Source organism: Ptychodera flava, chromosome 7 (assembly GCF_041260155.1).
Source record: "Ptychodera flava strain L36383 chromosome 7, AS_Pfla_20210202, whole genome shotgun sequence".
NCBI classification, from domain to species: Eukaryota; Metazoa; Hemichordata; class Enteropneusta; family Ptychoderidae; genus Ptychodera; species Ptychodera flava.
This window is the reverse complement of record NC_091934.1, coordinates 20859329-20877355: the sequence shown is the minus strand read 5'-3', so window position 1 is coordinate 20877355 and position 18027 is coordinate 20859329. Positions and strand designations below refer to the sequence as shown.

Sequence of the window (18027 nt, the reverse complement as noted above, 5' to 3'; positions counted from 1 at the left end):
ATATCGTTAAAATATTGTCAACAAAGGAAGGACCTTACCTTACGATAAGTTGACGTTGGATCGAAATATATGGAAACTATGGGTATGTGACAGGTGCAGTTCGTTTATGTACCAACATACTGTGGTTTCTCGCTATTTTGTTATCTACACAGACCTATTAATTGTCAACGTGTCGTCAACTCGACTAGACGGCGTTATTTAGCTGTGACATAGGTTATGGTACACACATACGTTGTAGAAATCTTACGGTTAGAACATGATGTGGGAATTAACCAACATTCTCTAGTAGCTACAAAGACACATTCGCAAGGTCGTTTCACTCAGTCATCAGTAAGAAATTTCAGCGACGTTGAGGTGCACGTCGAGGAGCTATTTTCAGTAAACATCGAGGTGCTTACTTTGGAAGAAGGTCATGGTAAACACGGAAAATTGTGAAAATTTGGCGCCTCCGAATCGCCTTTTGAGATATTTTACATTGGTGTAGATTTCACCATTTTTTCTACTCTAACGGATGAGACTGTCTCAAATGTCTTCAACTTGAAATTGAACCAAGGGCATTGATGTGATTAGTGAAAAGAATATCTAAACCCAGGCTGGTAGACGCAAATGCCAAAAGCAGCCGTTGTGCTGGTAGATATCAGGGCCAACTTGTAAAGCTACCGTACTCCATTGGTAAATTTAAGTTCTTCGGCGACGTTTGGCCCTCAGTTGTAATTTCTAGACAAAAATAACTAAGAGTCGAAAGTTGTGCAAGCTTAATCGGTTGTACCAGTTCAAGACGGTCTTGGCTAGATTCTTAAGAATGATGACTCTAACTTCAATCTTAAATTATTGTCAATTGTCACAGTGCAACGTAGAATAGTCAAGGATAGTTTCAGAGAGAGTTTCAGAGAGAGAGAGAGAGAGAGAGAGAGAGAGAGAGAGAGAGAGAGAGGAGAGAGAGAAGAGAGAGAGAGAGAGAGAGAGAGAGAGAGAGAGAGAGAGAGAGAGAGAGAGAGAGTTCGACGTCGGTGTAGTTGTCTTCCTTATCCGAAAGCAGAATGCAGAGATAAACGCACAGACAAAAGAGACAGGTAGAAGGGTTTATTTGCCAAGATTTATTTCAAAGCTGCAAAATAGCACGTCAACTTGATAGCCTGACTATATAGCACGATTCCGGTACCATCACTTTTTTGTCAAAAAGAGCACCACCGCTACATCACCTGGGGAGAAATGAAAAATAACAAAATTAGTTGTTTTGAAAGCGATATTTTTATCTGTGCTCGAAAACTTTACTTTGTTAAAAAGACAACTTCTTTGACGTAGGACCGCCGTATATTTGAATTTATACGAATACTTTACTATGCATGACATATAGATAGTTATTATGCTAGTATACATTATCCCCTTAGCTTTTCTTGTAGAGACTGTTTGCTTGTCACAATTTTTTAAAATAAAGGTTGGCTGTACAAATCTGAGAAAATCTACAAGGTACAATACCTTACTTATCCAGCATCACCTTGCAGACGAATTTCTTTTTATCGCCACAGTCTTCATCCTCCCAGCCTGCACCTGTGAACAGAGATGGAGACAGAATAACACATTCGAAGACTTTCTATAGTGTCTGAAAATTGGATCTTTTCTTTACGATCACAATTTACGTGGACTTGCCGAGGTGGTCGATACTGCCATCGCAATAATACCACCACCACCACCACCATCATGATCATCATCATCATCATCATCATGGTCAACATCATCATCATAATCACCACCACCACCACCACCACCACCATCTCTTCGCCATCTTAATAACAAACATTAAAAGTGAACCAACCTCCAGGCAGAATACCTTCATTGCGTTGGACAGTACAATGAACATCGCTGTTGAACAGTCCCCTGGATTTGCCGTCGGGCTCGCCAGGATCCCAGTTCAGATATACCACATCTGTGCGGTCCGACCACACCCAATCTCCTTCCTCAAGAGAACGAAAAGACAAGTTCTGACTTCAGGAAGGTGGTTGATCACCTCGGTTGATCACTTTCTTCATACAGTGCAAGATTTGAGGCACGTGAATTTTCCACATTGATAAGGACTCATTAGCATATCATTATACTACCAAAACGCTGCACATTAACATAATTTGCATAAATGAGCGCTGATACACCTCGTATGTACAGCATGAAGGGCCTCGGGTGAATCAAAACACGCGCAGGCTAGACCAAAACTCACTGCGTTTCAGGTTTTGAATTTTGATTATCGTGCGCGAAGTCGTATTGCTCATTTGTTACAAAATATTATATCACTGAACATTCGTCCCACTTAGATGAAAATCAACGTAGGCGACGGAATTTAACTTTGACATTAGCGAAATTATTTCTTCCATCAACGATTCTTACCCAATCCCTGTCGTTCAAGCCGATCCAGAGATCATAGACTCCTGGACAGACGTCAAGAATTTGATCGTTTTCCTGCCGGCTGTGAACTGAGGCGAGGAACCCTCCGTAGGTCCTGCAGATGTTGTTGGCCTTTTCCCACTCCTCTTCGTTGGTAAAGCAACGGTAACAGGCCGGGTCACCTCCAATCGGGGACCATTCAAACCATCCTCCGCTGGCTGGACATTCTGTGTCGTCACCGTGAGTAGTGGAGGCGTGGAGGATAGAGTAAAATTGTGACCATTGAGTCGACAAATCAGACAACGACGAAAATAACGACATCAGAGAATCATCATCATTATTGTCGTCACTACCACCGACACCACCACCACCACCAACAACAACAGCAACGTCAACAAAAAACAAAAAATATCAACAACATCAAAACACAACGACAAAAACAACAGTAACAACAACAATAATAACTGTAAATATAATAATTACGATAACAACAATGATAGTAAAAAGCCATTACCTGTTAATTGACCTTGAACGTTGGTTAAGGTCAGTAGGAACGCCAGTGATAACCACATTATCACATTACAGATCCAACGCAACTATTCGAGACGAAAGATATTGAAACTTAAGAGGGGGATTTTAGTACATATAGAATAAATAAACAACACGAACAAACAAGTAATAAATAAATTATAAATAAATAAATAAATAAATAAATAATAAATAAATAATAAATAAATGATAAATAAATAAATAAATAAATAAATTTACCATTCAGCAGCTGTTTGCAAAGTCGATGTGAGTACGCCCTGTAGAACGTTTGACAAATTACATCTAACTATATTATAAACCTATTCCAAATGAAAGGGGCTGGATGGATATTCTATCGATGTTAAGCTGAACCACGAACAGTGACTACTTATCGTATTATGCTGGATATTCGTATTTAAAAAACGAACCTAGAACGGCCTCGCCAATTTAAGACAGAATCCCACGTAACTATTGAGTTACACCATTGTTAGGTGATTTCAAATGATAGATAAGCTGTGGACAGAATTCGAAATGCGTAACAGTTGAAATAGACTTACCTTTGCAAGTGTGGCGTTGGATCAAATGAACTGCGGGTCGTGAGAAAAGTGATTGTTTTATGTACTATAGCAGTTTGTGTATTATCGCTCGACTATTATCGGTAAAAGAGTGAATTATTACATTTTCGTTTACTTTTAGTTTATGATGTAACGTATTGATTGCTTGCCCCATGCCATAATTTAGTAGATATCAATATGACTAGTTTGTCAATGTTTTCTTCTGTGGCTGCCGTTTCACCAACTCCGGTTACGCTGGAACGCCCCCTTTGGTTGAAACGATGAACGTGAGTCAGCGAAATTCAATGTTTGTTGGCGATGCATGATTTTAAATTCGCCTTCATTGTTGAAAGCTACTGTCGTAGATCTGAGTTTTTTTTTCAAAATTTTCGAGATCTGGCAACTTGTCCTAATTTTGGTTATTCCAACTCAACACGAATTTGATTGAATATATGTTTCTCTGCGAGTTTCATCGGACTTAAATGTAAGCTAACAACCGACGAAGTCGTGATAAGGCCCTGAAAGCCGATAGAACGAAGAAATAGTGTATGGTATACGGAATTGAATACGCGTTTTATAACTCACAGTCTAATGGGCGCTATGGAACGACTTACATTGCAAACACGGGCACATCAGTAATTTTGTGAACAAAATCAATCCCGCCCTCTCCATATTAGAGTGGTCACCGTGAAAATGCAGCCAGCGTTGAAAACAGTTTTGTCCTCATGGCAGAATCCATGACCATGGTTTGAAAGACAGTGTCACATACGTTTTAAGTCAATGTAACTTGACCTTTCAGTAAATTACAACAAATCCACCTCTTTAGTCTCCCGTGTCCAAGGTCCGTACAGCGAGGAGCAGACTATGAGAAACACCGGTAAAAATATTATTGGTCTTGGTAAAATAAATAGACATTACAATGCAAGCTGTTTGTTGTTGAGAGATTACATCAGGGTGTAAGACAGTTGGTTGGAGATGATCCTAAATCCAGGTGTTAATAGGTCTGCATACGGCATGCTAATGAACCTCTGACGATAAAATATTCTTGTATTAAGTCGGTCAAAATCCATCGGTCATGCTTGACGTGTGAAGAATTAAATATAGTATACCGGATCCCGTCAATTAATCCGTCAATGCATTCATTCATTCATTCATTATCATTCATTCATTCATTCATTCATTCATTATTAACCCATTCGTTAATTGACTTATTCACCCATTCCTCATTTCACCAGTCGATTTATCTATCTATTAATCATTCATTCATTAGTTCATTTGACATATACATCCAATCCAGTCAGCAGGACCACAGATCAGGGAGAACACTCATCATGATCAATCATTACGTAAATAATCAAAGCAAAAAATCAGTAGAATTCCTTTTCGCTTGTTTTTATTTGATATCACGAAGTAGTATCTCGAATCAGTCAATCAACTATGACTTGTATAGCATGAATCATAGGGCAAAAAAACTTGCAATCACTGATGACATTGGAGAGACGTCAATGCGGCGGTCTCTGCAAAAAATCGAGTTCAGTGAAGCATAGTTAGTCAGTCTTGTTTGAGAAAATTGGTCCGTGTAGAGAACATGGTTACAGAGTGTTCACGAAATCCAAACACGTTGCTAATCATAACACTTCCCCTTTCCAATTTAAACACAATAATTTGGTTCCATGCAACTGAAGCTTCTATCGCGTGTCGTGAAACCAAAGGAGGACCCTGGAAATCAAAGTAGTGGTATTATTTTATATTATTGTAATGTGAGATTATGCAAATGATGATAAGATTCAGGGAAATTCGTACCCCATCATTTCAAGTCCACGTTTGCTGCTTTCACAAAAATATTAATTTATTGAAAATATAAACATTATGTTATATGCAGGAATACCTTAATTTTAATTCAACATGACTTTGCAGGTGAACTTCTTCTTGCTAGTGCATTCTTCGTCCTCCCAGCCTCTGCCTGGTAAATTCAAGGTAGCGATTTACAATTAATTCAGTGAATCTGATGTCACATATCCAAAAATCTGCAGTTCACGGTGATAAAAGGTCGAATGGAAGTGGACGAGGTGTGCAAAAGTGGTGTCACATAATCCATGGTAGAGTCTCATCTGCCCTACTCGTGCTTTACTCACGGCTTCATTCATAAGTCCAAGATGCTTTGCGTCAGCCGATAATCTTTGCATAGCATTGGGAACGACTAAAATGTCAGGAATATCTAACCAACCGGTCTATTCAGTTTAGACCAGAGAGCTTTCCCCCCATTTTTCATCTAAAGGCGTGGACGAGGATGAGTGTTTAAGACGTGTACTTAACCTTTCTACTCCCAGGGCTAACGTGTGGATATAAATGGAATTGTCGGGACAAATTTTGGCGGGAATCTACAACAAAGGTGGTCCTCTAACGCAACAAAATCCCGTCTCCGACTCGAACGTCGCGGTTGCTCGGAGTTTAGGAGTCTAGCTTTCAGATATTGGGAGAGTATTGTCAAAATAGTCTAAAATTCTGCAGAGTACAAATTGTGGAAAAGAATTCTGTCCCTTTGCTTTTTCATATTCTACACGAAACAGTCGACGGGAATTTGGCAAGAAGTATGCGTGTCAGGCAAAAATCTTGACTCAAATTGTCAAACTTTCAAAATTCTGAACTTGAAATGTTTGCATATTTTAAATATTAGCAAATATTAAAATCAGTGGACCTCTTTTTCAAAGCTTTCATTTCATCGACCAACTATCAAATTATTGAACAGGGATACACTTTGGTCCAAGAGAAGTCACTAATAATACATTTCCCACTACATGAATCGTTGAGTAGAATCCAGCATTGTGTTGCAAACACGACACAGTCTGGCTAATAATTTTCTAACAGACCTGCAGCAAGATCTCTACACAATCTCTGTCTCTTACCTGGAGGAAGAAGACCCTCATTTCTCTGCGCAGCGCAGCGTATCATGTTGTCTCCGATGCCAATTCCTCTGGATTTACCATCGGGCTCGCCCGAGTCCCAGTTTTCGTAGCTTACACCACTGCCGTCTGACCACACCCAGTTTCCTTCCTAAAATAAAGAAATTATCATCGTTGGCTCTGAGAGAGACCGAAAATTCAAAATTCGAAAACACAATAGATCTTAAAATAAGATCAAATACTCCACTGTTTATGTGAGTAACGCCCTGTACATTGCTCCATAGTTTTTCTAGCCTTGACGGCAAAAGGGTTTGATTTCAATGTCGTTTAAGGGCCCATTACAACAGCTTGTTTACATTATTTTCGGTCATGACTTAAATTTCAAACTAACATAGTTCATATACACGTACTTACTAATGGATATGTATACACGTATTATCAGCAATGTAGGGAACTGTACATGTAATTAGTTTTGAAGGATAAAATATAGGACAATAAAAAACTGATAAAATATGTGTCACGCTCAAATATGGCCGCTTCTACGTAAATATCCCCAAAAAGCTAATATGAAGCATATACAAGTGTAAACAACATGACGTCATCGATTGGAATTCATGGCTGTGTATGTCGTACTCTTGGGTTTTGCAATTATCTGTTTCTGTGAAACATGACCGTTTTTGAAAATGGCGGGAAATTAGATGTGACGCGATAACTGTAAAATTTTATAGCAATGCTGCCACAACTGAATGCTGTTGTAAAGTGGTGAACGGCTGTTTCCCTTCATTAGTAGAATTCACAGAATATATTATGGTAAAAATTGCACCAGGGTTTTGATAACTGCCAGTAAATTTGGAAAAATAATCCCGCCAGTATGATGAAAATATCAGTGATTGCTTTTGCGCTTCGAATGCTAGAGTGATATTGTAACAAGTACGAGTACCGCCACATTTATTGTAAATTTGTTTGCTGTTCGATTGAAGTCTCGAGGACAGATATTCGGACTCAAATTTTTGCAATTCTTTTCTGATCTACCACTTGTGGGGGCTCATTTTAAGGCTTTCCGAGTAAGAAAACATTTTACCGGTTTAATATTTCGAAAAACAGTAAATTTTATTATCAGGGGTCACCGTCCAGAGTTTGTTACTGAACAAGTAACCCAAAATTTACCGATATTTAAATTTGAAAATGGCCGCCTTCCCCGTGTTTAATGACTCTATTAAGAAAAATTAAAATTTTCCATTTTCGGAAACTAAAACGGTGAAAATTTTTCTTGCTTCAAGAGCTTTCAAGGAGGCCCACAACTAATAGTACACAAGAAAAAAAATGTACACTTTCGAGAGCTCGAATATCTGTCTCCGAGTCCCGGAGTTACATGTACACTAAACGCAGTGTGTAGTTCCGCCTTTGAGAGCGGTTCTTTAAAGGGAAACCGTCGTCGGAACTGCGCCTGTGCGGGTTTCTTGTTTACAAAAAATGTATTTCGTGCACGATATCTAGATGCACCTCATCATTCTAGCTGCAACATTTAAATTATACGATGTAGGTTATGACAGACATCTTTTAACTTTCATCAGTCACCATCGTACCTTGGATACAGTGTTTACATTGGTCGTATGGGTCCCATACGACCTTTGAGTGCAGTTCCGACAACTGTATCCCTTTAAATGTCAAAAGACAGTTCATAGATTTCCACATTCTTTCTTACTACATCTTTATCATTGTATCCAATCCACAGGTCGTAAGAATCGGGACAGATGTCGATGATTTTGTCATTTTCCACCCGGCTGTGGATCGACGCTAGGAAGCCGTTATATTGCTTGCAGATGTTGTTCGCCTTCTCCCACTCCTCTTCGTTGGTGAAGCAGCGATAGCAGGCACTGGGTCCTCCGATGGGGGACCACTCCTCCCAGCCTCCCGGGCATTCTAAGAAGGCGGGTGGAAAATTTGATATGTGTATTACGATCGACTGTGAAATCACGATAAAGCACAATTAACTAGGGGCAAAGTCTGTCTCAACCACAGCAAAGGTAAAATATCAGATACGGGCAAAACAGTCAAGGGTGTAGATATTATGTTTTCTTTCGGCAGGTACTGTTTTGAGACTGCGCTTTTTCATAGGTGGCATCCGTTATTCCTTTGGCCGACTGTTACATACGCGTTACTCGAAATGCCTAATAAGGCCACTTAAAGAAAAAATTTTGTTTGCCGTCCTTGGAGTTTTGAAAAAAACTTCTAGCCAGCCAGGGAAAACAACAAACAAAGACAAAAAACACAAGTGTATGAAAGGGACAAAGTCGGCCATTTTTCATGAATTTTGTTTGATACCAGATACTACTTATATTGTTTGATATGTTGATACTGAATAGATACTGAATGAATAGGTGACCATGCATATATTCGACTCCGGTTTTAGACACGGTCAATGAAACCATCGCGAAAATGAATAAATGGTCATATTCATGAAAAATGGCCATCTTTCCCCCTTTAACATATGCTCAATTTTAATTTGGTTTCTTTTAGAAAAATAATATTTTTAATAATGTCAACATTGTGTTTGGTTTCTTAATTTTCTCTGAAAACCTGTCAGCACGCGGACAGCAAACAGAGAATTTTATTTCAAGCGTCTAAGCTATGAAAACCAACTACTGATGCGGCTAAAATAATCGTAAGTAGATGGGACCAGAATTCTAATGGACCTTCTTGGGAACCAATCTGTTGAGGGTACTTTGCCCGGTGTTTGAAGATACACAAATATCTCCCAGTCCCGGATTAGCTGATCTGCATTCATGTAAGATTTTGCATTTACAAAAACGTGGACCCACCTTTCCAAGAGTGCGTAACTATATTTTTCCATAGGAATTTTATGACTAACTTTTTGTGTTGTAAAATTATACAGTAAGGGACAATTTAAAGAGATGACGCTGTGATTTCCTTGCCTTCCAAGAAGACTGTACACTACTCTCTTTTTTTATTTAGAGTACAAATAAGTTGCCACCATGCAAATCTTGGGATTTAAAGTAACATATGATTATCTAAATTTACCAATTTTTGAAATTAAGAATGGTTGGCATAATCTTTATCAGTAACATTAAAGTTTCGAATTGCAAAGGAGAAGGAAAAAGACGAGACGAACACTTCATTTGCTCAATGGGCTTCAAAATAATTCGTCAAAGCAGTTACTGTACAGATATTGAAGTATGGAGAAAACATTGTCCGAATATCTATCTCCCAGCACGTTCTGCCTCGATTGTACCGTGGCCCCTAGATAAGATAAGGCGATGTAGGTTTGGCGGCAAAGGACATTCAGTAATTAAAATAACCAGGACTGATGAGTGAAATCGTCGGGGAGGTGGAGGGTTCTGGTTGGTGGTGGGCGGGGGGGGGGGGGGGGGGGGTGACGTGACTTTCTCTTCACGTTAACCTTGCCCTAAACGTGTAGAGATGTAAGAGTGAAGAGGGCGCCCTCATTGGCTACACATGTGTAACCTACCTTCTTTCGGCAAATTCAAGTGAGTGGTACATGTATCACACAGAGTATGGAGCAACTGGAAAGCTATGAAAATGCAGAGAAGTAACAATATTACCTGTAAGTTGACCTTGAACTAAAGTCACCGACAAAAGAACAGCCAGTGATAGCCACATTATGAGAATTCCGTGTGGTTTTTAGCGCGACAAATCTACATGAGAAAGAAAAATTTTAAATAATCTACGGGTACGCATGTCTCCGTTATTTTTTATAAGACTGACAGTCAGTCCAACAGACACGAATTCCAACTACAGATGAACCAGTGTCGACAGATTCAGATACGCTTACGAAGTCTTGTAACAAACTATATTTAGCCGTTGAGGGATTGTTCAAGTTATGGCCTGACTTCCATGATAAGAAATACCTAAAATATTAAATCTTCATTCAAATTGGTCTTGTATTAGTTACCTTTTGGTAACTTGCCTTGGCATAGCCATCTTGGTGAGAATATTTTGACGAATATTTCTGTATCAGCAGCTATTCAAATCAACCGATTTATTGCGTCCCAATTATCGTAATAATTATCTTTATGACAAAATACAATCTAGAAATCACGTCTCTTTGTTCTGCTTGTCGAATGAATGAATTGTTGTAGTATTTTGACGGTGGGAAGATTTTGTTCGACAAATTGCATGCGAAGTCACAGTTTGAAATGTAAGCAGTCAAAACAAATATTGAAGAAATTGAGACGGTCGCCTACAAACAGCTAGAAAAACAGATAGAAAAACATCTTATGTAGGTACCACATAACCTCACTCATTGAAAACACATACACCTTCATTTGCTGAAAGCGCCATAGATATTAATCAAACGAATGTCTTCGATAGTGAAAGTCAGATACTGCAGTAGTGAAATAAAAACCTGATAAAGTTAATTCATTAAAATTAATCAAATATTCATCACACAAGAACTTAGGCCTGCACACTTCGTTTAGCATCTGTATAGGTGTTTGTTGATTATTGGAAATTATTCAGTGTTTTTGAGGAACATTGTCGACTGGTGTTGTAGAGAAGTTGCAAAAATTGCTTCCTGATTTAAATTATCCGCCATTTCTATGACCTTTCGCCAGTTGAAAACATGCATGGGATCAATAGCAACTCTTTGTCTGTCCGTCTGTCCGTCTGTCTGTCTGTCTGCCCCCCCCTCTCTCTCTCTCTCTCTCTCTCTCTCTCTCTCTGCCGTCATAAATTACACGCAGCTGGTATCGTGAAACAACATCACGGAATGCTAGTGCTAACCCTTAAACGAACACTGTAGGTCATTTGTTTGCGCCAAATACTTGTCTATATCCGTTTTTTACTGAGGGTAAACAAATGAGAAAACTAAAACATTATACATACATATAAAAAGATTACATTCCCTACCTTTAGAGAACAGTCTGCAGAAATATGTCAGTACAACGCTGTTGTCGTACTTTGCAAATATTTCAGCTCAGGTAATTGCAAATACTAGATTTTATCGAACAAAAAATATGTATTTTATCTCCGAGTCGCCAAAAGATTGTTTGTTTGTTTTTGTTGGGTCATCAGTTACATTGCCTGATTTAGATAACTTTGTTTAGCAGTGTTGGGTATATCGAATCGTATTCTCACACGTTTTAACACTGCAGCAACAATATAGATATGGAGATATGGTTGGTATAGTGAAGAATTGCTCATGTTCGCATAAAGCAAGGCCGATTAGATGACCTCATGTAAGTTGTTACAAGTCTTGAAAAGGAAATTTGTTGGCATTTTACCAATGCAGGCTGCAAACCAATGTAAATTAGCTATAAGACACAAAAACAGACAAAAAATCAGCGACTGCCTTGAAAATATTTTGCGTCGAAAAGAGAAACACATTACCTCAAAATTAACGATATTTGAATTTCCGAATGACCGTCGTTATTGCAACGGGAAAACTGAATCTTCAGTTTTCTCAGATTCATTTGTGAAACTTTAATTTCAACGGACAAATTTCAGGTGAGTCAATAGAGCTGTAGATCATTGAAAATTTGTAAATGTCTTTGAGGTCAAGGGAGCACTCCACCATAAATGACGAATATAACAGTGAAGTTTAGAGATAATGATGCATCGTTGCTGGAGTTGTCAAAGAAGCCACAGTTGCGGTATTCTGCGCATGCTTACCACGTGACACATAGAACTGTGCCATAATCGTTAGATATCTAACCGTTTTAGTTTTTTGCATTCTCTTTATCTCAGATTGTACCATGTCCTTTAAACAGAACGCCGTCTCTTATCTAGATGTACCCACGCACAGGTAGCAGTATCAGCCCAACGAAAACCATCTGCACCAGATACGTCAGATGAAGGTGATACCTTCAGGTCAGCCGGCGTTGCTTTTTGTCGTAGTGACCGCTTTAAGAAATGAGATGTTGTCTGTCTTGCAGTGACAGGTGTTCACGGAACACGCCAGACATTCTGAGTCCCTTCCCTGTGTTCTTTGCGTCTCAAAGTGTACACGATAGGGGACGACACATTGTATCTGCGACAGCGGGCTCGAATATGTGAATTATACTAACCAGGTCCCCCTCAAAACTGGCATCGCTTCCGTATTGCAACAATAAGTGACTGATTTAAAATAGAATCCACATTATAATTTTAACAGGATATAGTCCTAATATTTCAAAAATTTTAATCCATGTAAATTCAAAAAAATCAATCGCTATTAATCCACCCATTCTGATTACAATACCAGTGAACTGTGGAAATATTCGACCCCGTTATATTTCCCTTCATGTGACGTTTCTGAGTTGCAGCGATCAAAATCGACACGTTTGTGGCGGTAATGAGACCTTTGTATTTTACAAATTGTGTAAATACACCATACACGTGCACATCGTAGTTCAATTTGGAAATGATGGAAATCAACCACGGTTTCAGTGAACCAGACCCAGTCGATTCTAAACCTAGAAAAAAAGAGAAAATACAACTTCAAGTGAATGAAAATGATTCAGAATACAAATTCGAGTGTTTTTAATTCGAGCCTTTACAATAGACAGGGGAAATTACCATTGCGCTAGGCTGACTTAAATTTCAAAATTCTCAGGTAACGTGCTGTGTGTCTATTTGCAAACTTTACGAAAATCATCCTTTGGTTGTTGTTTTCGAAGCATGTATCTGTTGTTAACAGTGTCACGTTCAAGTGTATTCGTACCGAGTCAATTTCAGTGTCAAGAATACTCGTAGTGGATGTCACTATCGAGAATAAAATTGTCACAGATATATATTCAACTGACAGTTGAGGTGTCTTAATTTTGGAACTAGTGTAAGACCCCTAGATTACTATACCAAACATTTCCCACGTGAGAGTGGTCGCAAGTTATATATTGTACAGGTACAGTTAGTAATAATTAGCTTCTCTGAACGAACGGAAACATGACAGGTGTGTTAGAGTATCAGAAATACACGTCGAAAGTAATAGATGAAAATATAGTCATCCATTTTTATGAGATTCTTGGAGTAATTCGTCAAAAAAGAGTTTTGGAACCGATGATAACAAGCCTCTGTACCTGAGAATTAGTTAAGCATGACCTTGCACGTGAATCTCTTCTTACTTGTACATTCCTCGTCTTCCCAACCTTTACCTGTCATGGCAAACGGGAGAAATTTACAACTTTCTGGCGTTTCTGATGTCGCCATCGATATTCATGACACATTACGTCATTCATCACGGACTTGGTGTCGCTCCAAAATGGCGTTGCTTCCATTTTCAGGAATCAAATAATGAGAAGATGATGTCCCGACACCATCGCTTTTGTTGTTGTTATTGTTGTCATCATCACCACCACCACCACCGCCACCACCACCACCACCACCATCATCATCATCATCATCATCATCATCATCATCATCATCATCATCGTCGTCGTCGTCGTCGTCGTCGTCGTCGTCGTCGTCGTTGTTGTCGTCGTCGTTTTAGTCGTCATCATTATCACCACCACCACCACCACCACCACCACCACCACCACCACCACCACCACCACCACCATCACCACCATCATCATCATCATCATCGTCGTCGTCGTCTTCGTCGTCGTCGTCGTCGTTTTAGTCGTCATCATTATCACCTGCCACCACCGCCACCACCACCACCACCACCACTACAGCCACCATAACCACCATAACCACCACCATCATCATCATCATAATCATCATCATCATCATCATCATCACTATCCTCGCCGTCATTGTCGTCGTGATCATCGATCACTGTCGCCCGAGTTTAAAGCTTTGCTTTCCTGTGTCCGTCTTCACTGCAATTTCTAACATACATACACAAGTCCTATAGTGACTCACCTCCTGGAAGAATGCCTTCGTTTCTTTGGGCTGCACAATTGATCATGCCATCACCGATACCAATACCCCTTGAATTACCATCGGGTTCACCAGAATCCCAGTTTGTGTAGCTTACTTCACTTCGATCTGCCCAGACCCAGTTACCGGCCTAGACGCAACAATGTCGTCATCATTATCATGTATTGGTCTTGATTTAACATTCACAATTGTTAACATACTAAATAACGGAAACGGCAAAGACTGTACATTGATTTTCCGTCCATTTTTGTCTCTCGTTAACCAGAAATTGGTGACTTGTCTATCGAACCACATTTCCAGCACTCTATTGCATATTGAAAAAGCATCCTAAAAAGGCAATCCTAAATTGGTGAAAAATATCTCACAATCGGTCATTTAGCTAAAAATTGCTGATCCTTTAATCATTCAAGGATTGTTTTCCCGATTCAGTACGTGACTGTCTATTAGAAACTAAGAAACTAAGTTAATTAGGACCGTCTTATAAAATGCGGAATGGCACCACCTTACACTGTATGTAAGACGCTTATCATGTTGGGTGATACATTTTATTGTGTTAGTAACGATTGCTCAAACTTTCCTCTGTGAAATTTTAAATCATTCCCTTTGGGTATAGGAAGTGTATGTACGCGATTTTGACCCCTTCGCCTCATTTAAACTTTTGTCCGGGAGACTGTTGAAATTATGTTCACCTTTGACCCCTGTGTTTGCCTTCTGCGCAGTTTGACCTAGTATATATTTTGTTGAAAATATTGAATTTTGGCCGCAGTATTTGGGCAAAAATATAGATTTTTGACTCCCTCATTCAACAGAAAATTGTAGAGTTTCTACTTTGTTGTTCAAACTTTACACCAGAGTACACCTGCATCGAAATTGGGATGGGTGCACCCGGGGAATCAAATCCATGCAGGGTCGGCAATGCTCTACATCTCACTCATAATACAAAGAAAACGACTGCCTGAGATAATATGCACAATGATTGATTTCTCACCAAATCTTTGTCGTTGTATCCAATCCAGAGATCGTAGCTTTCCGGACAGACGCTGAGGATTTTGTCATTTTCTTGCCGGCTGTGGATCGACGCCAGGAAGCCGTTATATTGCTTGCAGATGTTGTTCGCCTTCTCCCACTCCTCTTCGTTGGTGAAGCAGCGATAGCAGGCACTGGGTCCTCCGATGGGGGACCACTCCTCCCAGCCTCCCGGGCATTCTAAGAAGGCGATATGTGTATTACGATCGACTGTGGAATCACCATAAAGCACAATCAACTCGGAAGAAAGTCTGTCTCATCTACAGCAAAGGTGAAATATCAGATACGGGTAAAATAGTAAAGGGTGTATATGGTATTTTTTCTTTCGGCAGTCACTGTTTTATGACTGCACTTTCCCATAGGTGGTATTCGTTATTCCTTTGGCCGACTGTTGCAATTTATTAAACTACATACGCGTTACTCGAAATTCCCTAATACGCCATGAATACCAATTATTCATTCTGCTCAAATAATCACGCGTACGTAGATAGTGCATCCGAAAATGGGTTCTCAATCACCGTACGATGAAAAGGGAAGAGTGCATCACAAACGTCCAAGAAATGACCTTCAAAATGACATAGTTACCTGAAATGAAGATGTTTCAGTGATCGGAAGCTGTGAGTTTTATTTGCCCCTGGCGTAATATCAGAGAAGTCAAGAATGTTTTGTGATTCGGTCAGACGAGTAAACTGGAAAAATTGTTATGGATGAATCTATGCCGAGAACGAGGACATGATGATGTGAGAGTTGTTTTTTGAATATTTGACCGATTTTGTGACAATTGACCTTGGCCTGTAACGAATCGCCACACATTGTTTTCGCCCTTACCTAATACCAACTACAAAATTAACAGATTCGCTGCAAGTTTCATTTAGGCCGATATTGCAGTTTAATCGGACAGTATATGACAGTCACCATAATTCAAAACGTGAAAAAATGTATTCTTGCTCTGTTTTCAGAGAAGTAGCGTCTCTGGCAAGGACTATCCGTGTCAAACGATAACCACACAATGGTAAGCTCAACAAATCACAGACTTACTAAGATCTCGTAGGGAGCAAATTTAAAGAGGGTAGCAGGGATGTTTCAATGACCATTAGAGTGTCTTGTACTTTCTGTTTTAGTATTCTACACGTATCAAATAACATTCCTATGGTATACATTCTAAACACTCAAAAATAACAATACTTTTTGTAGAATACAGAAAGTGGCGTTGCTAACATGATAATTTCGGGAACGTTTTGCATAGTGAACCATAAAAATGACGTCTGTGTGTCTTTCTTTTGCAGTCCATGGCTTATCGTGTGCCTCGGAATGTCACATTACGATATAATAGAAGAGCAGTTATTTAATCGGTCCCACGGTCACTGACCTCGATACTGGGATTCATATGCTTGCGTTCAAAGAAAACCTAGGTCGAGAAATTCCATACAGCAAACAAAGGTTGGCTTACGTGTCAGTTGGCCTTGAACGTAGGCAAGTGACAGCAGGAAAACCAAAGATAACCACATTTTTGTAGCACTGCAACAATGGCAAGTCTGAAAAAAAAATGAATAGGATGTTATCGTTATTAAAAGTGACTTTTAATCTGTAAAATACTGACTTGGTGCATTTGTTGCCATGTATGGACCGACAACACAGTGGAAGTCGAGGTATTAGAGATGTGCAATTATAATTAACTAATTTATTAGTTCGCTGTTAACTTCATTATTAATGACTGAATACATCCCACTCGTGGAACTGATAAAAGCCCGACCGAATACCCCGGATGGAACACTGAGTTCTACTGAACATTACGGAAATACTCGGACATTATCTGAATGCAAGGGTTATTTTCCTCTTAACTCTGTAATCTGCCTCTGAGCTGATTGAGCGGACCTGGAATGACTAACTCATGGAGTCAATCTGAAAATGATTTTGTTTTTTTGACACAAGGGGAAATAAAAAAGTGTTTGGCTGCGTTTGTTAAGCGGCATGATGTAGGTGTAATCGTATGTAGTTGCATAAAATCGAATAAAGTAACAAAATATTATCGAAGTTTTTGATAATTTTACAATTTTTCGGTCACAACATGCATAAAGTGCATAAAGGTCTGCTCAGAATGAGTTTTGAGACCCTCTTTATATCTAATCGACTAACTGTAAATGAAGAAATGATATCCTTACCTCGCAATATCTGTTGTCCTTAGCCTGAATGATGAAAACCGTGAGTACTTGTACTATTTGAACCAGCTGTCTTGATCTAAGCTTTAATTCATTTTCAACAGTGAGAGAGAGACACACACTTTTCGTCTTATCAATTGCAAGGTCAATACACCTTTATGTAAATTGTGTAGATCATACCTTCCATCGCCGTTATCATCTCGTTAACTACGTGCTTCCCGTCGTTGTGCGTTTAGAGCTCGGTCAATGCGTACTGATACCAAGTAAAACCACCAAGTAGTCCAACCATTGTATTCATTATTACTTTTTTTTCTCTTGTGGTATCCGATGCTGATGGACATTTTAAGTTTCAAAACGATACATGTTAAGCATTAATACTTTCGTATAATTTTGGATTGGAAGTCAGGAAGGCTTTAGAACAATACGACCTGAAGGTTGTACTAGTCAACGTATTCTGTTATATATATATATATATATATATATATATATATAATATATATATATATATATATATATATATATATATAATATACACACAAAGTGTATATATACACACACACATATATATATATATATATATATATATATATATATATATGTATGTATAATATGTAAATATGTGCATATATTTATGTATTC

At 39.0% G+C, this 18027-nt stretch overlaps 3 protein-coding genes across 3 annotated transcripts; all 3 read right to left on the bottom strand.

Moving 5' to 3' along the window:
- Positions 1-1082: 1082 nt before the first annotated feature.
- On the bottom strand, positions 1083-2972 carry LOC139136982 (C-type lectin BPL-like). The gene is made up of 5 exons (XM_070704861.1): positions 2891-2972; positions 2380-2603; positions 1817-1958; positions 1480-1551; positions 1083-1202 (listed from the first exon to the last, which is right to left on the bottom strand). The coding sequence occupies exons 1-4, from the start codon at positions 2946-2948 to the stop codon at positions 1481-1483; spliced, it is 495 nt and encodes a 164-aa protein (XP_070560962.1). The 5' UTR covers positions 2949-2972; the 3' UTR covers positions 1083-1202; position 1480.
- Positions 2973-4834: 1862 nt separating this feature from the next.
- Positions 4835-17455, bottom strand: LOC139136980 (C-type Lectin CRL-like). Its single transcript, XM_070704860.1, has 10 exons — positions 17392-17455; positions 16680-16764; positions 15192-15409; positions 14186-14333; positions 13399-13473; positions 9946-12795; positions 8067-8284; positions 6365-6512; positions 5347-5421; positions 4835-4975 (listed from the first exon to the last, which is right to left on the bottom strand). The coding sequence occupies exons 2-5, from the start codon at positions 16735-16737 to the stop codon at positions 13406-13408; spliced, it is 492 nt and encodes a 163-aa protein (XP_070560961.1). The 5' UTR covers positions 16738-16764; positions 17392-17455; the 3' UTR covers positions 4835-4975; positions 5347-5421; positions 6365-6512; positions 8067-8284; positions 9946-12795; positions 13399-13405.
- Positions 5354-9149, bottom strand: LOC139136374 (C-type lectin BPL-like). The gene is made up of 4 exons (XM_070704098.1): positions 9005-9149; positions 8067-8284; positions 6365-6512; positions 5354-5421 (listed from the first exon to the last, which is right to left on the bottom strand). Exons 1-4 carry the CDS (start codon positions 9147-9149, stop codon positions 5354-5356), a joined length of 579 nt encoding a protein of 192 aa, XP_070560199.1.
- Positions 17456-18027: the final 572 nt, after the last annotated feature.